Source organism: Naegleria fowleri (assembly GCF_008403515.1).
Source record: "Naegleria fowleri strain ATCC 30894 chromosome Unknown tig2, whole genome shotgun sequence".
In the NCBI taxonomy this organism is placed as follows: Eukaryota; Heterolobosea; class Eutetramitea; order Acrasida; family Naegleriidae; genus Naegleria; species Naegleria fowleri.
Genome location: NW_025407934.1, coordinates 335,100 through 355,044, shown reverse-complemented (window position 1 = coordinate 355,044; position 19,945 = coordinate 335,100). Strand labels below are relative to the sequence as shown.

Sequence of the window (19,945 nt, the reverse complement as noted above, 5' to 3'; positions counted from 1 at the left end):
AAGATAGAATCTGTTATTGCTGATGCTTCTATTCATCAAACCATGTCGCGATTCCAATGAAATCTCATATCAACGTTAAATAACAGTGAATACATAATTATCAAATTCTCGGAATTGCATACACAATCGTTGAAATTCCTTGTATGAAATTTCTCCACTGTCGTCTAAATCGGCTTCTTTCATCACACAAGCAGCTGCTCCCGAGATGGATGAGATTTCCTTTTTGTCTTTGACATCAATGGTGGTTTTCATGTTATCACCAACAAGTCTTCCAATAACATTTTCAATATCGGACTGCCTTAATAAATTATCCTTTGAGGTTGCAGTAAAGATCATGAAGATGACAATAATTTTGGCCTCTCTGGGTGCCTTTGGGGAAAATACAGAACACATATCGAGAAAATCTCTAAAAGTCATGGCACCCGATTCGGGATCGGCTAGGTATGATAGTATGATAGAGAAATACAGATCATGATCCGTATTACGAAACTCGTTTTTAGAATGTATTGCGTTTCATGATCATGAGATCAAAGAACTTACAACAAAATAATTCAACAATTGTCTTTTTGAATGGATTATATCGCAGCGCAGCAATGTTCGTAACTTGTGAAGCATTCACAAACTGATCAATGCGTGCATTAAATTCTGTACAAAAAAACTTGTAATGCCTATTCTCCCAAATCAAGTGAAGATCATTGTTCATTTACGATAAATACTTAAATCAATACTCACTCCTCAATTTCATTGACATCAAAATATACACTTCATGAACGATAATTTTTCAATAATAATCATTGCATCCTATTGGTTCTTACCTCTTTTCCAACTCTTCCAGCAGCTCTTTCGGAAGTTTTGGAATCTCAGGTTTCGTTGAAGAGTTCACTTTGAAATAATTTCCCATTTTTTTTAAAAAGAAAAGGTTGTTCATCCCTTAATAGAAATTGGTTCGAAAGATAAAGACCATCCAATTTTTATAACGTTGACGGTTGGATGCTGTTTCCATTTGGCATAGTTATTGAACTTGACAATTCTTCTCTTTCCGTACTTTTCGGTTTAGGCAGGTCAAATGTGCCTGAATAACAACAGGACGAAGTTCTCTCAAACCAATCTTAGTGTCTGCACTCGTTTCAATATCGGAAAATCAGTCTAGCTTATTGGCCAATAACAGACCTTACTCTTTAGTGATTGGTTTAGATGGAAGTGAACCTTTGTTGGTGTATCTTAATGAGTTGAGAGTGTGTGCATCATTTCGTAATTCGATTTTTGTAGCAACAAGAATAACGGGAGCTCCAGGATGAAAATGATGACACTCAGGAACGAATTGTTGAGCGATTTGTGGTATTAATGAATCAGGAGTTGAACAATCAAAGCAAAGAATAAATACATGACCATTGCATCGATCGAGGAATCTTGATGAGAATCTGGAATCAAATTCGTTATCAACTCTAGTATCTCTATTGATATAGAAGAAAAATCATGAATCGGCCATGAGTGGTCACAGGAAAATCACACAAATTTAACAATTATGACAATGGTGAATGAGCTCCATGAGCATCTTACCTCCAACAAATGTTCGCATGAATATCCTTGTAGTCCACTCTTTCGTTGACAACGTCAAAGATAGCAGCAGGAGTATCATCAGGATAATTTTCTGTACAAAGAGAAATTAAAAAACTTGTTTTTCCACAATGTTCTGGTCCTAAAACCACTACAGAAATTGGGCCATGTTTCTTTGCGAGACTTTGAAGATCATAAGGAATCGATGATGAGCTCACCATAAATTCTTCGGCAGCGACAAAGGGATAGGTGTTCATGGAGGATGGTGTTGGGAGCTTTAAAATGTCTTCTGTAAGCTTTTGTGGATGTCGTTCCACTTGATCGTTGATTTGTTTCAATAATGAAAGAAATGATTGGCGATAATTGCTTGACACTTGTAAATAGTCCGTGTAACTATTGGTCAACTCTATAATCCGTTTTACGGAAGACTTGTAAAATGATTTCCATGCATGATGATCGAGAAATGTGACTTGACAAAGTCTCATTTTCTTGCTAACAATCGATAAATTGAAAACATCGGAAATCTCGAGATAATAGAGATCGTCGTTTCCAACAATTTCCGCGAACAATAAGGGGAAAGATCATTATTGGTCATTTTTTGGGTGTGATGGCTTCAAGATGTTTAAAACCAAAATTGCTTTAATTCTGCGCTATAATTACTCAAATTCAACAAGAATAGCTTCATTACCAACAATGTCTCCTGGTTTGACATTCACTGACTTGACAACACCTTCACCTGCTGCTCTGAGCACGTTTTGCATCTTCATTGCTTCCATGACAACCAATTCTTGATTTGGAAAGACCTTTTGGCCTGGTTTGACAGCCACTGAAACAATAGCACCAGGCATTGGAGCAATTAACATCTTGGAAAGATCTGGTGGAATAATGACAGGCATGTGTTTGTGCAATTCTTGCTCTTTTGGTGTTCTAATTTCAAATTTGAATTCAGTACCCATAAAGCTGACCTTTTGTGAAGTACCCTTTCTTTCGCCAACTTGAACAATGACTGAATTGGTGTCATTAAGAACAGCACGGAAGATTGGAGTACCATAAACCCAATTTGTTTTGGCAACATAAAGTTGATTCTTGAGTTCAACGATATATTTGCCCTTCTCTTGTGTGACAGCAACAGGATAAGCCTCCTTGTCGACATTAATAACAAGTTCAAGTGTCTTTGGTGCTTGAGCTCTTGGTAATTGTCCAGAAATATGGAAATCTCTTCTTGATGAAATATATTCCATTAAACCAACTGAAGCAATGAGAGAACTCTTTTGATCAGGAGTGAGTTTGATGCCCTTGAATCCTTCAGGATAGTGCTTTGGAATGAACTTAGTTGTAATATTACCCTTCCTATATTCTTCAGTCACCAAAATATCACGGAGCAAGGAAATATTGTGACGAACTCCTTGAATAACATAAATGTCTAGTGCTTCCACCATTCTGTTAATAGAATCAATTCTGTCCTTTCCGTAAGTAATGAGCTTGGAAATCATTGGATCGTAGAAGACAGAAATCTCAGATCCTTCCAAAATACCAGAATCAACTCTAATTCTTCCCTCGTCATCCTTTGGTTCAATATAAGTGTGCAATGTACCAACAGATGGAGCAAAGTTATTCATTGGATCTTCGGCATAAACTCTACATTCTGTAGCATGGCCAGTAATCTTAATATCCTTTTGTTTCAAAATCAATGGTTTCTTTGCAGCAACACGAATCATTTGCTCGACCAAGTCAATTCCAGTAATAAATTCTGTAATTGGATGCTCAACTTGCAAACGTGTATTCATTTCCAAGAAGTAGAAGTTCTTGTTTTGATCAATCAACATTTCTACAGTACCAGCTGAATAATATCCGACTTCCTTAGCCAAAGCAACAGCTTGCTCACCCATAGCCTTTCTAGTTTGTTCATCAATGACAGAAGATGGAGCCTCCTCAATAACTTTTTGATTTCTTCTTTGGATGGAACATTCTCTTTCAGGTAAATAAAGATAATTTCCATGTTGGTCACAAATAATTTGAATTTCAATGTGTCTTGGATTTTCCACAAATCTTTCAATCAACATCTTATCACTACCAAAGTTTCTGATGGCCTCCTCTTGACTCAATCGGAAACCTTCTCTGAGCTCTTCTGGATTATAAGCAATTCTCATACCCTTACCACCACCACCTGCTGAAGCCTTGATCATGACTGGATATCCAATTTTCTCAGCAATGGAAACAGATTCATCAGCACTGTGTACTTCTCCTTGATAACCAGGAATAATATTGACCTTGGCCTTTTCAGCAATAATTTTACTTTCAATCTTATCACCCATAGCAGAGATGGCTGAAGAAGGAGGACCAATAAAAACTAGACCAGATTCTTCAATAGCCTTTGCGAAAGAGGCATTCTCAGAGAGGAAACCGAAACCAGGATGAACCGCTTCGGCACCAGTCTTTTTCATGGCAGCAATAATTCTGTCAGCTCTGAGATAGGAATCAGCTGGAGATGAACCACCAATATAGACAGACTCATCTGCCATTCTTACGTGTTTGTTGTTTGCATCGGCATCACTGTAAACAGCGACTGTTTTGATACCAAGCTTTCTACAGGTTTTAATGATACGACAAGCGATTTCACCTCTGTTTGCGATCAATATTTTGTTGAAGTAGTGTTCCTTTTGCTCTCCTGATGATTCTTGAGATGGAGCTTTGAGATTGTTTGTTGTTTCAAAATTCTTTGGGACGCTTGTTGAAAATTGCTTGTAGGAGTATGATGATGGTGTTCTCATAAGCTTCAAACTTTGAGCGTTTGTACATTCGACACTAGAGCTGGTGGTTGTCAAGACAAAAGCTCCTTGTCTTGATGAGGACACCGAGTATGATGATGATGCTTTTGATGCGAGTTGCTTGTTGCAGCGAACGATTTTGGCGAGTGTGTTCTTCATTTTTTCACGGGGTCGACATCTGCGCACGGTGCGGTGAGGACAAAGGCATTGTTGATTGACTGCCTGGATGTTTGTTGTTGTGATGAATGACGATGGAACGGAGATTACAATTGTCATAAGATTGGGTTTCTGTACATGATGATGAGAGGTTGTAATGATTAGAGAGCAATGAGATGGATCAACAAATTGATGTTGATTCAATTTCTGTGGAGGTTGGCCTCTTCTCAAACCCAAATGTATACATTTTGTGATGAAAAGAAAATAAAAAAATTAAATTGAAAATTTCTTTTCGCAAATTGGCCCAAAAATAACTCTGATCAAACAACAAAAAATGAATCAAATTCCTCTCGATCCTCCATCACAAAACGTTTCCACTGGACCAACAAGATTGGCTCAACCTGTGGTTCATCCAGTAGAAACTGTTCTCAGGAAGGTATGTATTATTGCTTGGTTTCATTAAATTATTGAGAGATGGCTAAATTGTTTACTTTCTGGTGTTCTAAAAATCGAATCTTAATTTATTAGTTTGAAAAGGATGAACTCAAAAGACAATACTTTGTTATGGCCCGAAACTTCGGAAGCCATATGCCAATGCACATGGAAATGCAAAAGAAGATTTTCGGAGCATCACTGAGATTACCCTCTTTGGAGTCAAACAAAGTTGGCTTGAGTGTATTAATGGGAAATGATGAAAATATTGAATTTGAGGATTATTTGAATGATCCAAATATGACTGAAAGATTGCCAACAGAGGATATTCATACATCATGTGAGAAGGCTCTTGGTATTAATGTAAATTTCCATAGAGTGTAAATTTAACCATTTTGATTTTTGACCGACTGAAATGTCACAATTTGAGACGGTCTGGCATCACATACATGTATCATATAATGATATCCTAATTTCTATTAGCAGTAAAACGAAAAATTCTCTCCTAGTTGTCGAACTGAGCTGCCTTTTGACAGCAAGTTACATGTCAAGAGAAGTAAAAGTTTCTTGCTTTTTGGAACATCATTGAGAGGCAGCCATTATTGAACCTCGAGCTATGTTCAATTTGTACATTTGAATCTTCTTGGTCCTTACTCGAAATTTTGAATTACCCGTTTATTATCGGTGAGACGAAACTTACAAAAAATTTCTCTTCATCATCATGCTATCATCATCACGCACTCTGCTCCAACAACTCAATACGAGCAGCAAAGGAGTCAGCAAGAATGTCGGTATTATTGGTCTTTTGGCCAACAAGAATATTTCTCGACAATTCTCCACTCATTCCGTTCAAAAGAAGGAACAAATGGTGGAGTTTAATTGGAAAGACCCACTCAATGTTGAGAGTTTATTAACTGATGAGGAGAAGGAAATTCGGGATCAAGCTCGCAATTATTGCCAATCCAAATTAATGCCAAGAATTTTAGAAGCAAACCGAAAAGAGTTCTTTGATAGAGAAATTTTGAGAGAAATGGGAGAGATGGGCATGTTGGGAATCACCATTCAAGGATATGGATGTGCTGGAGCATCACAAGTGAGTTATGGTCTTGTTGCAAGAGAGGTTGAGAGAGTGGACAGTGGATATCGTTCTGCCATGTCTGTTCAATCCTCTCTTGTAATGCATCCAATCAATACCTTCGGAAGTGAAGAACAAAAACAAAAGTATTTGCCAAGACTTGCAACAGGAGAAATTGTTGGATGTTTCGGTTTGACTGAGCCAAATCATGGTTCAGATCCAGGAAGTATGGAAACAAAAGCAAAGAAGTCATCTTGTGGAAAATACTATATTTTGAACGGTTCAAAGATGTGGATTACAAACTCTCCAATTGCTGACATTTTTGTTGTTTGGGCAAAGAATCTGGAAGAGGGTGGAAAGATTAGAGGTTTTATTTTGGAAAAAGGCATGAAAGGACTTACTGCACCAAAAATTGAAGGTAAAATGTCATTGAGAGCATCAATTACCGGATCTATTTCAATGGATGACGTTCATGTTCCAGTGGAAAACATGCTTCCAAAGGCAATGGGTTTGAGTGGTCCATTTTCATGCCTCAATAGTGCAAGATATGGAATTGCATGGGGAGCTTTAGGTGCTGCCGAATTTTGCTTTGAAACTGCAAGACAATATCAACTTGACAGAAAACAATTTGGAAAGCCATTAGCTCAAAATCAATTGCCTCAAAAGAAGATGGCTGACATGCTCACAGAAATTACTTTAGGTTTGGTGTCATGTGTGCAACTTGGAAGACTTAAGGAAAAAGGAGAATGGGCTCCTGAAATGATTTCCATGTTGAAGAGAAATAACGCTGGAAAGGCTTTAGAAATTGCCAGAATTTGCAGAGATATGTTGGGAGGAAATGGTATTGCCGATGAGTATCATGTCATTAGACATGCTGCCAATCTTGAGTCTGTAAATACCTATGAGGGTACACATGACATCCATGCTTTAATTTTGGGTCGAGCAATTACAGGACTTCAAGCTTTCAAATAAACTATCGAAAGGTTTATTCATATTAAACTTATTGTTACATGTAAAACATAAGTATAATTTTGTGATCGCAATTATAATAGCAACACCCGCCAAAGGTGTTTACAAAAAGAACAACAAATAAAATGAGCACACGAGACAGGATAACCGAACCTCCATCATCATCACGAACATCAAGTTCTACAACATCCAATCGGAGAGCTCCTACTTCCTCTCATCATGGAGCTCCAATGATATCTGGATCGGTTACCTCAAGAAAGGGGTCAAAACACCGAAAATCTGAATCATCTAAGAAAGGTTTCGGAAAGAAAAATGGAGGTACATCAGTTTCTGTTCAAGGACTGAAGAAACGGTTTCAAAGCTTGTTGATAAAAACCAAGGAAAGCTTTGATGCTGTAGACCCAATTACAAAGCAAGTCCGAAACCCTTCTGCTTTATTTTCGAGCCAGACTTCAACAGATCCAACAAGTTCTTATCAATCGGGAAATATCTCACCTTCATCAGCAGTAAGTGTTTGAATGAAGCTAAAGAAAAAATGTTGGGAGCATTGAATCCAATTTTAACAGAGTGAATCAATGTCAGATTTCGATAGGGTGTCATCTTACAGTTTCGGACGAGAACATCAAGGATCAACAAGCCAAACAGGATCTTCAAGCCCATCTGTTGTGAGCGATGACGATGAATCTGTGGGTTTTGGAGCAGCAGATGATGCCTTCAGCACAACAGGCTCCGTGGAAATGAGTGTCTCTGTTCTGAACCAAGAATTGGATTTGCCAACAAATGAATTTAAAAGATTATCGGAATCGCAACCCACACAATCGGAGTCAATGGATATTCCACCAAAACAATTGGAGCTTTTGCAAGAAATAGATTTTACTGTCACATTAACAGAAACTGAAACATTTTTCTTGTTCGATAAATATGATGAAAGTGTGAAAGTGGATGATCCAAAGATTGAAGAAATTAGAGAGAGAAATAGAGTCTACAAAGAGCTGATTAAAAATAAGGAGAACAACAAAGATAACTATGTGGAAAAGCATGTACAAACAATGGGAAAATTTTATAAGAACAAGCGTACAAATACATCAAAGACTGAATATGAAAATGTGGACGTTCAAGTATCTGCATTTCAAATATTTGACGATTATCAAGACATTCGAGAAAGGGAAGAAAGAGAAAAAGAGGAAAGAGAAATAATGACTTCTCTCTCCAACAAACATGATGAAGAGGAAGAAGAGGAAGGAGATCTTGAAGGTATGTCTGGATATTTGTTTATTAATATTTTCAACAACAAAAACATTTCGACAATAGATGACGGAGCTGACGATTCCAGCATTGGAAGTGGACCGAGATTAGCAAATATTACGAGAGCTGTTGTATGTATTTTATTTATTGTTTCCTTAAATACTAATATCAAAAAAGAATGCATATCAAGAGCTAGTCATCAGTCGAGCTTTGGTCCAAAACTTATATCACAACAAACAGAGAAAATACATTTATATTGAAGACGAAAAAACAGAGACAGTTCAGGAAGTACCTCCTATATCCGTTCCCCAAAAACAAGTCAAAGAGGAGGAGGTGTTAGAAACTCCAAGGAGCATTGACATCGAGAATGATGAACCTGAAGCTCTTGAAATGAAGGAAGACCAGAAAGAAAAAAAAAGAACAGAGGAATACGAACATGAAAATGTGACAGACATCGATGTCGAAGAGGATACCAATAGTGCTAAACCATCAGGAGTTTTAACATCTCTTTGGGAATATAACTGTAACTCTGTAGTTAACTACAATGTAAACAGTATGACGTGGAACAAGAAGAACAACGACATTCTAGCAGCAGCGTACAGTTCAGAAGACATTTCAGACATGCAACAAGGAAATGGATTTATTTTGTGCTGGAGTGTGAAAAATCCTGCAAATCCAGAAAGAATTCTTAAGGTCCCACACGCAGGTGTGAATAGTGTAAACTTTTCTGAGACAAACGCCAGTATCTTAGCGGCAGGTTTCGAGGATGGTACAGTAGCTATTTATGATATACGAAGAAAAGAAAGTACTCCAGTTATGGAAACGATCAAAAGCCACACAGGAACTGTATGGGATCTCAAGTGGGTAAATAGAGGTAAAGATGCTGGAGAGCGCTTGCATTCTGTTGGAGTTGATGGTAGAGTCAATTCTTGGACCATAAAGAAAGGTCTTGAAGCATCCGAAATTATGAGACTAAAGAGAATTGGAAGGAGTACTGAGACTGGAGGCGATGCAATGATATCTAGAGAGTCTGGAGGAATGAGTATCGATTTTTCTCCAATAGACAACAATATTTATCTTGTCGGAACAGAGGATGGATCAATCTTCAAATGTTCCACCTCTTACAATGATCACCCATTAGAAACGTATCTTGACCATACAGGACCGGTATACTCTGTGAGATGGAATCCTTATGTCAATGATGTTTTTATTTCGTGCAGCGCAGATTGGACAGTCAAGATTTGGAATCAAGATTCACTCTCACCCATTTTCACAATTGAGTCATATTCAGAGAAGAATGACCAGCGATCATATTCTGTCACAGATGTCGCTTGGAGCAAATACTGCTCCACAATGTTCGCTACCTCCTCGATCGTTGGTGATTTGGAGGTATGGGACTTGTGCTATTCAACGGTTCGTCCAAAGTATTCAAAGAGCAAGCCAGGAATGAAATTGACCTGTACGCTGTTTGCTGAGGATGTTCCAATCGTCTTGGTTGGAGACAGTCAAGGTTCTATTGAGGTTCTACGTACAGAAGGTGCTTCAAACTCACAAGAAACCTCTCTCGAGAAATTGCTGCAATAAAAAAAGATTACAAGTTTACCTTATGCTTTTGAGCGAGCTGATTAATAAATTCATCTGTGTCTCTTGAAACGTTAAGAGTTGTTGATGATTTGCTATTTTCCACTCGTTGGAATATGGGAACTTTGCTTTCAGCTCGAGATGCATTGGGACTAGCGTCGACTGAAACAGGTGGCTTGGAGTATTTATCCTCAAGTGTTTGGACACGCCGTTCAATCAGGAATACTCTGTCACGAAGGCTTGCTAAATTTTTGTCCACTTTGTCATCAAGTTTTGTTACACTTTCGCCGAGTCGAGCTCCCATTTCTTTAATAGCATCATAAATTTTCAAAATTGTGTCTTCTGAAATATCTGAGCAATCAGAATCCTCAGCAATCCTCTGTTGTGTCTCTTGTTTACACACTTGCCGCTCAAGATTAGGTTCCTTTCTCACCAATACAGTATGTTTAGGTTCTCTAGCAATGTCGGGAACCTGCGATGAACATTGCATTGATGTTGTTGCTGCTGTTATCTCCTCGTTCGATGGAACTTGTTTTTTGACCTTCGTTTTGTCATACAAACTCTTTCTTTTTGCTTTTACTAGTTCGTTGTGCTTCCTTTTGCAATGTTGAATGACATCACATATAAAAATGATTTTCCTTTCGGCAAAACCATTCGAGAGGAAGTAGATCACACTCAAACCTGGCGTGTATGTAAATTCGTTAAGTAATAATCGATATACTGTCTCTATAAATTTTGAATCGGAAAGATCATGAAAAATATATCCTTTTTGAATGAAATATTTGGCAAGAGGTTTGCTAAATTGTAAAATACAATAATTCAATAGAGGTAAAAACACTTCGGGTTTTCCGTTGATAATAGCCTCAACATCAAATACTCCATTATAGTGTATGCTTCTTAATTGCGTCCTCAACTTTTCAAGGTTGTTCTTGAGATCACCTGTACTAGACATTTTTTTTCGTGGTGTTGCATTGTAGCAAATTGAGCGGGAAGATTCACCACGAAATGATGGCTGTTCTCAACTTTTCCAAAAAAATGAATAAAATTCTTCAAGCCTTAGTTCAAGAAGGGTTGATCACATGGCCCGAGATGGAAGAACAACGAACAAGAATGTTGTTAAGGGAAGATGTTTCTGAGGAAGATGGGAACATCTTTTTCAAACAATTTCTAGAAGAAATGGAAGAAGTGAAGGGCAGCCTTTCTCTTGATTTTTCTGAGATGGAGAAGGAGATGTCGATATTGATTCATTCCGCACAGGAGGAAGCTGAAAAAATTGCCTCGGGTTTGCTGATCGAAAACAAACCATCTATTTCTTCCTCTTCGGATTTGCAGAATACCGAAAGCAAACAACCAAATGCATCTCCCACACAATATGTAATTCATTTAATCAGAGAGATGAATCAAGCAACTGACTTTAAAATTGTGGACTCTTTACTTCAAGAATTAAAAATCAAAATGACTGCGATTGAATCAGAGCCAGGAATCGACTTGACAACTTTCCATTTAAGTTTTGCAAGCACAGATAATTATCGTTTTGCTTTGTTCTGTGTTTTGTTGCATTTCCGAATGAGAAACCAACATGAAAGGTAATTAGTTGAATATTTTTCATTTTCTTTAACACTTGTCAAACAGAGCCATCGGACTGTGTGATGAGTTCTTGCAGCTATCAGGTGTAGAAAATACAAATCTGCATGGATTAGTTTTATATTTACGAGGATGTTGCATGATGGATTTAAAAAGAAATGTTGAGGCAATAATTGATTTCACAAAAGTAATTTCAAATTATCAGTACTTTAGGGCATATATTTCCAGATCTGTTGTTTTCCAGAGAACAGGAAACGTTGAAAAGGCGTTAAACGATCTTAATGTAGCAATTGAAAAAAATCCAGGAATTGCGCTATTATTCAAATGCAGAGGTGATTTGTACAGCAAGAGTTTAAAAAATTACGAAATGGCTCTAAGGGACTATAATCAATCAATTTTGTTAACCTCAGACTATTTCACTGCTTACCTAGAAAGAGCTTATGTTTACTCCACTCTTCAGCAGTATGATATGGCCTTGTCAGATTGCAATCGATGTATCAAGTTAAAACCTGATTCTATTTCGTGTCTAATGTTACGAGCTCAATTGCATGAAAAGATTTCAAATCTTGAGGCAGCACGAAATGACTACATCCACATTTTGCAACTTGATCCAAACAACTCGGAAGTTTCTCAGAAGCTTCAGCAAAGCTCTCCTCAAAAGTTATCCAAACAGCAGAGCCCAAATCGGTCTGTCACTCCATCGATATCAGTTGTATCTGAAAAGAGGATGTCACCATCAAGACAAGGGAATTTAGAAAATGTGCGTTTCATTTTGCAATCAAAAATTAAGGATATTTCTCAAGCTACTTCTCTTCCAGCTGCTTTTCGTATTTTGCAAATGATTCTTGACATTCTGGATTTACACTCGAATTCTATTCATGAATCCTTCATTGACACAATCGTTAAGATCTCAGAGGAAGGGCATTGGGCGGAGTTATTGGTCCCTTTATTTCACAAAATCATAATGAAGGATAGTAGAAGAGCAAATTATGAAGTCAATTCTTTACTTGCATCGATGGGTGATAACAGCCTTAGTCTTTTGTTTGCGCTTTCATTGATGATTAGAGCCATGTGCAATGAGGATTTAGGAGATTTTACGTCAGCACTTAACGACTATGACGAGGTTATTCAGAAATTCGAGCAAAAGTTCGAACATGCTCATTTGCGAAAAGCATCTTTGCTTCTTTACAAGCTTTGTAAACCAGATCAAGCATTACAATGTTTGGATATTTACCTAAAGCTCGATCCGAGAAATGCTTCCGCTCAAAACATGAGATACAAAGCTCTCCAAATGAAGAGTAGTATGAAATGAGTAAAATCCATGATGACTCAAATAAACCAAGGACTTTTATTGTTGTTACGTGTACATCTTTCTTGTCCGAAAACCTGCTGTGATCGTGAGCTTCTTGTTCAGATCACTTCAACTGCCGATTTAGCATATCTGCACTATTACCGTTCATCTTGGAGGTACTTTCTTGTTGGTGCTCTCTGATGTTGGTGTTGCTAGACAGGTTGTTGCTTGATAGTCTCGAGGTCTTTTTTGTGTGAGGTAAAGAAATATCCTTAATCATGTTTAAATGTTCACTTCTTTGAATTCATTGGTCAGGAAGTTCGATTTAGATAGAAGTCTGTTACTTTCGTTTTGAAGTGTGCTCGTTACTTCTTCATTTTCCTCTGAAAAACGAGGTGGTGAAGAAGGGAATGTTATGGGTACCTCTTCCACTACTTTTTCAAGATTTTGAGCGTCTATGATTTCTCTAAATAGTTCATCCATTATGATGTGAAAAGATAAATATTGTCATTATCCTCCTGGCCAAACCTAAAAGACTTACCTAGAGCCAACATCCATGTCCAGTTGTTGTTGAATTAATTTGAGTTGATTCGAAACGTTATCATAGAAAGCTTTTTCGACGACATGGTCAACCACCGTTGGAGGAGGAATGCTTGAACTAATAAATGCTTGTCTCAACTTGGCATTTCTTTCCAAAAGATCTGTAATGATTTCTTCTCTCTTCATGGCCTTCTTGCTCTCTTTCTTGAGCTGTCTTGAAAGACTCATCTTCTCACGCTTTAAAGTATCGATATGCTCCTTCTTTTCAGTATAAAAGAGTTGAGTCTGTGAATTCCATGCGCTTTTTCTTTGGAGTTGATCTTCTAATTCTTCAATTCGAGATAGCAGAGAAGATATCTCTTCTTTTTGTTCTTGGCATTTGCTGGTTTTCTTTGTGAGTTTCTTTTTTAAAGTTTGGAGATCGACTTGCAACACAGCATTTTGATCTTGTAAAAATCGAATATTTTGAAGCGACTCATCTCGTTTAGCTTCTTCAATCATTCGTTCGATGGTCTTATTCTTTTCTTTGAGCTCGTTTTTCAATTCTTTCAACTGGTTTTTTTGCATGAGGTTCGTTTTTTCAAGTTTGGCACTCAGAGTCTGCAGTTTTTTAATCTCTGGAAGGAAATAGTCTTTGATCTTTGCTTGTAATTTCCTCTTCTCTTCTTTATGTTTCTCAATATCTTTTTCAAGCTTTTGGATGTGTTTTTCTTCGTTTTCAAGAAGTTTTTGATGTTGTCTGGCAATATCCTCGTCCTTGCTTTTCAGGAAATCCATTTGTTCTTTTACTTTCCGAAATTCCATATTTTCGGACTCCAGTACAATACAGTATTCTTCGAGATCTCTCTTTTCTTGTTGGAGTGCATAGAACGCTTTTGAAAGCTATTCCGATCCAACCACCAATTAAATCCAGCCATTCAAACGGTTCAGACGCTTACCTTCTTGAGTTGTTGATTCTTCTCCTTAATTTTCTTCTCCATCGTTGAGAGATTTGCACTATTCGGCTCATGGGTCATGGCATGGTCTAAATCGGAGTCATCGAGGTTGGAAGCCATTTTTTTTGAATTGTTTTTTTCAAACCATCGAAAATGGCGGTAAAAGGAGGCGGGAATTAGTAACACTTGTAATTTTATTTGTTGTTCGAATTGTTCATTGTTGTGTGCATAAGAAGGTCAAAAAGTTGTTTCATATTCTTTTCCATTCCTTCCATCCGAGTTTGAAGAGACACGACCGTCGATTGTAGTTTAGAAATTTCTTCCCTAAGCTGAATGTTTTCAAGACGTAGGATCATTTCGGATGATGTTTGTTGAGAATGAAACGTGAGAGGATTAGTTTTAAGAATGTTGGACGGCTTTGATGATGTTTCATGTTCCTTCAAAAAACTATTGCCCTGCGTGGGCGAAAATAAATTCTTGTCCCTAATATCGGTATCGCTCATCCTTGATTTGTCAGATGTTGTAAATGTAATAATTGGAGAGGAGGTTTGTGACATTCTTGAGTTATGAATAATGGGTGATATCGATGGCGTCTGATCTTTTTCGTGTGATTTCTCAAATATATTAGTGTTGGAATGAATTTTGTTACGTGTTTTTTCCTCTTCCATTATTCCTCTATTATAGGTTGATGATTGCAATGGAAGTGCCTCTGTATTTAACTTGTTAGCTCTCTTTTCAGGTTCTCTTGCGGTAGAATTCAAGGGAGTGGAGGTTTGGTACAGAAAGGGAGATTTTGGTTCCTCAGAGTTAGGGGTTTCTCCAAAATCTGAGCTGCTAAATCGAAGGCTTGATGGTGTGTCGGATTGAATACAATTATCTATTTCTCTTACTTCATTTCTAAAGTCTCTCATAAGAGCCTCAATAGGATCCGAATCATTTGCATATTTCGGATCGACCGAAGATTGAGGGGTTGAAAAAGCATTAAATGATTGTTTTGGTTTAGGTTGTTCCTTGACTTCAACCGCCTTTGATTCCGATGATACAGAATTTATAATATAATTATTCTTTGATGATGCTTGATTGTTGTTTGTTACTCCTACATTATAGAGGGTATTCAAAGTTGAGGAATATGCGTTTTCAGTGTTCCTCTTTTCCGACTCATAACCCTTCGGGCTTGGAATTAAATATTTTGAATATTGATTCAAATGACTGCTCACTTTCTTACTCTGTTCTTGTATCTGTCTAATCGTCTCCTCGAAATCAAATTTGTTTGAGAATGATAAGGAATCATCAAGGATCAAGCTACTACCATCAAGAATGGATGATTCAGTTGCGCTTTGATTCATTGCGGACATTTTTTTGTACCAATTTTTGGCGCCAATCAAAAAAACTGTTCAGTGGTGAAGCGCCGCCCTTACTAGGTAATTGAACGATCAACAAAAAAAATAGACAACCACGCTGATAGGATCGTGTGACTCTCCTCCAACCCAAACTAACCCCTCTTTGCCGCGTCATGAATTTTTGATAAAGCAATTAGATAAAGCAATTCATGGCTGTGTGGAGATAAGGATGAAAAATTCTGTCCTCCAACCTAAACTAACTCCTCTCTGCCGAGTCATTGGACGAAGAACGAACCAAGTCTTCCACCGAACTCCTGGGAACTCCCAGGATAATTTGATTTACAAAGATAAAGAAATAGAGCATGATGAATCAATCCATTATCGAGCTGTTTAATATTGTGGTAAATAAAAAGTTTACAATCGTAATTTTCTTAATTGTCAAATGTCATTAAAGCCTTCAATCTGCATGAGAGGCATTATCTTCATAATTTCTATTGTCAACGTTTGATAATATACCTTCTAGTACCAACAATCTGTTGACACATTCTTTAGTTACTAATAACTGTAGTGTCATTTGCATCGAAGGTAATTGATCACCTATTAAGGATTTGAGTTTCTGGATCCCAAACCCAGATACCTCTTGAAGCTGCATAGTACATACTGGATGAAGTTGCAAGCCAATTATTATTTCCAATGTATCCATTAGTAATGGTAACATTAGTTGGAAATCATACGACGTTGTACAAATTTATGAATACGGATTCAGAGAATTTACGTTGCAAAATGCAACGTTAATAACGTTGTAACACTTTGTCGTCAGAAATCAAGTTTGAGTCAAATTATTTGTAGGGAATCAGAAGAAGAGCCACAATGCTCACCCGAAGAGAGGCAGTCGTCGACGAACAGACCAAGAAAGGAACTGTAATTTGATCACTAGTGGTACCAACCTGAAACTGTCCAAATTGGAGGTAAAAAATCATCCAATTTTAGCCTTTTTTTTACACACAAAAATGTCGGAACAGCAAACAGAGGCTTTATCCTCCTCCTCCACAAGAAGCACTACGGATCCGTTGTGGACAACCAACGACGAATCATCATCGTTGAGTAAAGATGATCATCACCAGGGTGCAACCAACACCACGACTAATGATTCGGATGCGAAAGCAACAACAGCCAATACCGAAGCATTAAATCAAAGTTCCAATCCAGCAACAGCAACAACATCATTATCATCATTGAACACAAGTATGCATAGAAATACTAGCAGCTCCGAGAGCATAAGTGAAGAAGAATATTTGGAAAAATTACATGAAAAGTACAGCCAAACACCCAAGTCAGAATTGAGCATTTCCTCTTTCTCAACGTTTGGAGCCATGTCATTTTTCCATGATGTCGTGAATGGAGAAAATGTATTGACTCCCAAACAATCTCCAGCAAGTGTCACAAGTTCAAAAATGAATTATGAAAATTGTAATAATTTAAATAATGATTCAAGAAATGCTGACGATTTTGTAGATTTGGAATATGAAAATAGCACAAAAGATGCTAATTCATCCCTGTTAAGTTCATTACCTGATATTGATGCAGAAAAGGACTTGCAAGAAGTTGACATGACAGACTCATCAACTCCTGTCCAAAATGGCATCACAACAAAAGCGAATAATATGGATAATTTTTTGTTGGATCCCTCCCCAATTAAAAAAGTTCCACCTCCATTTGTAAAGTCAAGAGCAGAGGTAGATATTGAAAGAGTTGAGCTCTCTAAATTTCACTTACCACCAATACCTTTATCAAAGAAAAAGCTCACAGTTGATATACAACCTCCACAATATCAATTAGCGGCAACTTCAACACCACCTTCCGTACTAAAACTCATTCAACAACAGTACAATATCTACCATCACAACACTGTACATTTATCATTATCAAATAAGAATCAAAAGGTAGTTGTACCAATGATTAATTCAAACGTTACCGTATTAGCAAGGTCTGCATCTCTGGGATCGTCGATTACTTCGCTATTTCATGACAAGGTGAAAGTTAGAGTTTTTCAAAATGTTAGCAACGTAGGAACAGATGACCTGTATTTGTCAACACAAAATGGAGTACAAAGAGTTACACCTCTTGAGTTGGAAGAGGTAAGTAGAACAACAGTTAGTAGTGAACCACATAACTGATGTCGGCATTGTGCTTCATTTATAGAATAATCCCACTCTTTGCTTGAGATCATTAGAAGATATTCTTTTTTTTACAACTGTTTTACCCTTATCCAATTTCTCAGTTGAAGAAATCAAAATCACAAACGAGACTCTTGGTTCTGAAACTGTGTATTATAAGGTGAAAGTGAATGATTCACAAGAAACACAAATCATTCTCTTTACAACAGATACTCATTTGGAAATTTCACTCAATGGAAATGACGAATTTATTGTCGAAGATTTAAGCCGGGTGGTTGCTTTCCATGAAACTCTCACCATTCAACCATTCAAAGAGTTTTATCTTGTCAAAGGAAGTGGCTCATTGTGGTTGCGTGTCGAATTCACACTGTAAATAACAATACATTCATGAATTGTTTTTAAAGATTACGAATTTTCATGTAGCGGTGTATTCTTGAATGACTTTCCTTATCGGGCGGACATGATTACAATTTTCAGCATCAGCAACTCCTGAACTGTCTGTGCGCAGGAGATCCCATTCTGAAGGTTCGTTCGTTCATTCCACTTCATAAAAAATGTCCATACGAAGAAGAAGCTCTTGTGGTGGTTTCGCCTCTACCATTTTGATGATCCTAATGATGATAGTGATCTTGATGAATTGTTCATCTCTAGTTCTTGCAGGCTTCTCGGATTGCGATGGAGCTCCAAATTCAAACACCATCTATACCAAAGCTCCTGTTTTTATTTCATCCACGACGAACGGTAAACGATATTTGGCTGGTAACGGAGATGATTCCATCCATCTCGTCCATTTGTATGGATCAGCCTATGAAATGGGACGTGCCTATGGGCAATTGATGAAGAATGAATTGAATCAGTTATTACCAGCCTTTGAGAAGTATCTTGATGATTTTATTGTCAATGCCACTATTCTTGATAAATTACCAAGAGAATGGGCTGAATATATTGTTAAATTTGGTTTAGAGGCAGCTCTTGATCTTAATTATGAATTTACGAAATCCTATGTTCCTCAAAGATTTATTGATGAAATGCAAGGTCTTGCAGATGGCAGTGGAATTCCTTTCATGCACTTTGTTCGAATGAACTATATACCAGAGATTATTCAAGCGGGATGTTCCATGTTTGGTGCTTGGGGATCTGCCACTGCTCAAGGCATGAATGGTAGTTTATTGCAGATTAGAGCGTTGGATTGGGATGTGAATTCTCCAGTCAGAAGTTGCAAATCATTTATTGTGTATCATCCAAGTGAAGCTAATTCGCATGCTTTTGCTAATATTGGATATTGTGGCTTGATTGGATCAATTACAGGATACAGCAATTCAAGTATTGGTATTTCTGAAAAGGTTTGGTTGGAACATCCTGAATATAACTCAAGAATTGGAAAGCCATGGACCTTTGCTTTGCGTGACACTTTACAATTTGCTTTTGATTTGGATTCTGCTTTGACTGAACTTGTCAATACTGCTAGAACTTGTTCTATTCATGTTGGTGTGGGAGATTCTAAGACTGGTCAATTCAGAGGCGTTGAGTACAGTGCTAAGAAGCTCAATATTTATAACTGGATGACCCAACCAACGTATCCACAACACCCAGCATTACCAAACATTGTTTATTGGGATAAACACCCACAACCTACTCATCAATATTGTTTGGGGGCTTTATTACAACGATATTATGGTCAATTGAATGTTGAAAATGCAATTCAAATTATGGCCAATGCTGCCACTGGCGATGTTCAAGCTGCTGTGTTTGATTTTGCCAAAAATCAAGTTTATGTTGCCAATGAGAGACAAAATGGTTTACCAGGACCAAAGTTTGCTTATCAAAGATCATACATCAAGTTTGACATGAATCAAATCTTTGCAGAGAGATTGAATTAATTCAATTCCGTTTGCAAACTATTCGGAATAACATAAAGTTCACTTTGTTTCACTGTTAAGAAATTGAGGAGAATCTGCACATAAAAAAATGAAGGAAGAAGATGAAGAGGATTTTTATAGCGATGTGTTGCAACAGTCATCCACAAATCCCGAAGTTGAATTATTGAAAGAGGAAATCGAGAAATTGCAATCTCAACTTGCACAAACAGAGAAACAATTACATGAAACACAAACAAAATTAAAAGAGAAGGAAAAGGAAAACAATCAATTACGAGTAAATATCTCAAAACTTTACTACACTGCAAAACAGGAAATTGAAAAACTCCAATCACAAAGAGAAGAGAACAACAACAGTAATCAACACACGAAAAAGCGCAAAAAGTAGAATTAGATCTCTATTTCATCATCAATGAAC

The 19,945-nt window shown here is 37.3% G+C and overlaps 13 protein-coding genes across 13 annotated transcripts; 7 read left to right on the top strand and 6 right to left on the bottom strand.

The window, feature by feature from the left end:
• Positions 1-75: 75 nt before the first annotated feature.
• Positions 76-901, bottom strand: FDP41_000433 (uncharacterized protein; the record flags this gene model as incomplete). The annotated part of the gene is made up of 3 exons (XM_044707732.1): positions 76-437; positions 541-668; positions 816-901. 3 exons carry the CDS (start codon positions 899-901, stop codon positions 76-78), a joined length of 576 nt encoding a protein of 191 aa, XP_044569247.1.
• Positions 902-1,171: 270 nt separating this feature from the next.
• Positions 1,172-2,042, bottom strand: FDP41_000432 (uncharacterized protein; the record flags this gene model as incomplete). Its single annotated transcript, XM_044707721.1, has 2 exons — positions 1,172-1,454; positions 1,561-2,042. The coding sequence occupies 2 exons, from the start codon at positions 2,040-2,042 to the stop codon at positions 1,172-1,174; spliced, it is 765 nt and encodes a 254-aa protein (XP_044569246.1).
• A 171-nt stretch (positions 2,043-2,213) lies between these two features.
• On the bottom strand, positions 2,214-4,484 carry FDP41_000431 (uncharacterized protein; the record flags this gene model as incomplete). The annotated part of the gene is made up of 1 exon (XM_044707710.1): positions 2,214-4,484. One exon carries the CDS (start codon positions 4,482-4,484, stop codon positions 2,214-2,216), a length of 2,271 nt encoding a protein of 756 aa, XP_044569245.1.
• Positions 4,485-4,815: 331 nt separating this feature from the next.
• On the top strand, positions 4,816-5,297 carry FDP41_000430 (uncharacterized protein; the record flags this gene model as incomplete). The annotated part of the gene is made up of 2 exons (XM_044707699.1): positions 4,816-4,917; positions 5,010-5,297. 2 exons carry the CDS (start codon positions 4,816-4,818, stop codon positions 5,295-5,297), a joined length of 390 nt encoding a protein of 129 aa, XP_044569244.1.
• A 337-nt stretch (positions 5,298-5,634) lies between these two features.
• On the top strand, positions 5,635-6,960 carry FDP41_000429 (uncharacterized protein; the record flags this gene model as incomplete). Its single annotated transcript, XM_044707688.1, has 1 exon — positions 5,635-6,960. The coding sequence occupies one exon, from the start codon at positions 5,635-5,637 to the stop codon at positions 6,958-6,960; it is 1,326 nt and encodes a 441-aa protein (XP_044569243.1).
• Positions 6,961-7,082: 122 nt separating this feature from the next.
• On the top strand, positions 7,083-9,786 carry FDP41_000428 (uncharacterized protein; the record flags this gene model as incomplete). Its single annotated transcript, XM_044707677.1, has 4 exons — positions 7,083-7,463; positions 7,524-8,211; positions 8,269-8,333; positions 8,380-9,786. The coding sequence occupies 4 exons, from the start codon at positions 7,083-7,085 to the stop codon at positions 9,784-9,786; spliced, it is 2,541 nt and encodes an 846-aa protein (XP_044569242.1).
• Positions 9,787-9,793: 7 nt separating this feature from the next.
• FDP41_000427 (uncharacterized protein) lies at positions 9,794-10,735 on the bottom strand (the record flags this gene model as incomplete). The annotated part of the gene is made up of 1 exon (XM_044707666.1): positions 9,794-10,735. One exon carries the CDS (start codon positions 10,733-10,735, stop codon positions 9,794-9,796), a length of 942 nt encoding a protein of 313 aa, XP_044569241.1.
• Positions 10,736-10,818: 83 nt separating this feature from the next.
• Positions 10,819-12,679, top strand: FDP41_000426 (uncharacterized protein; the record flags this gene model as incomplete). The annotated part of the gene is made up of 2 exons (XM_044707655.1): positions 10,819-11,369; positions 11,416-12,679. 2 exons carry the CDS (start codon positions 10,819-10,821, stop codon positions 12,677-12,679), a joined length of 1,815 nt encoding a protein of 604 aa, XP_044569240.1.
• Positions 12,680-12,940: 261 nt separating this feature from the next.
• Positions 12,941-14,253, bottom strand: FDP41_000425 (uncharacterized protein; the record flags this gene model as incomplete). Its single annotated transcript, XM_044707644.1, has 3 exons — positions 12,941-13,124; positions 13,200-14,080; positions 14,137-14,253. 3 exons carry the CDS (start codon positions 14,251-14,253, stop codon positions 12,941-12,943), a joined length of 1,182 nt encoding a protein of 393 aa, XP_044569239.1.
• Positions 14,254-14,327: 74 nt separating this feature from the next.
• Positions 14,328-15,488, bottom strand: FDP41_000424 (uncharacterized protein; the record flags this gene model as incomplete). Its single annotated transcript, XM_044707633.1, has 1 exon — positions 14,328-15,488. The coding sequence occupies one exon, from the start codon at positions 15,486-15,488 to the stop codon at positions 14,328-14,330; it is 1,161 nt and encodes a 386-aa protein (XP_044569238.1).
• A 995-nt stretch (positions 15,489-16,483) lies between these two features.
• On the top strand, positions 16,484-18,023 carry FDP41_000423 (uncharacterized protein; the record flags this gene model as incomplete). The annotated part of the gene is made up of 2 exons (XM_044707622.1): positions 16,484-17,611; positions 17,676-18,023. The coding sequence occupies 2 exons, from the start codon at positions 16,484-16,486 to the stop codon at positions 18,021-18,023; spliced, it is 1,476 nt and encodes a 491-aa protein (XP_044569237.1).
• A 181-nt stretch (positions 18,024-18,204) lies between these two features.
• FDP41_000422 (uncharacterized protein) lies at positions 18,205-19,530 on the top strand (the record flags this gene model as incomplete). Its single annotated transcript, XM_044707611.1, has 1 exon — positions 18,205-19,530. One exon carries the CDS (start codon positions 18,205-18,207, stop codon positions 19,528-19,530), a length of 1,326 nt encoding a protein of 441 aa, XP_044569236.1.
• Positions 19,531-19,618: 88 nt separating this feature from the next.
• Positions 19,619-19,915, top strand: FDP41_000421 (uncharacterized protein; the record flags this gene model as incomplete). Its single annotated transcript, XM_044707600.1, has 1 exon — positions 19,619-19,915. One exon carries the CDS (start codon positions 19,619-19,621, stop codon positions 19,913-19,915), a length of 297 nt encoding a protein of 98 aa, XP_044569235.1.
• Positions 19,916-19,945: the final 30 nt, after the last annotated feature.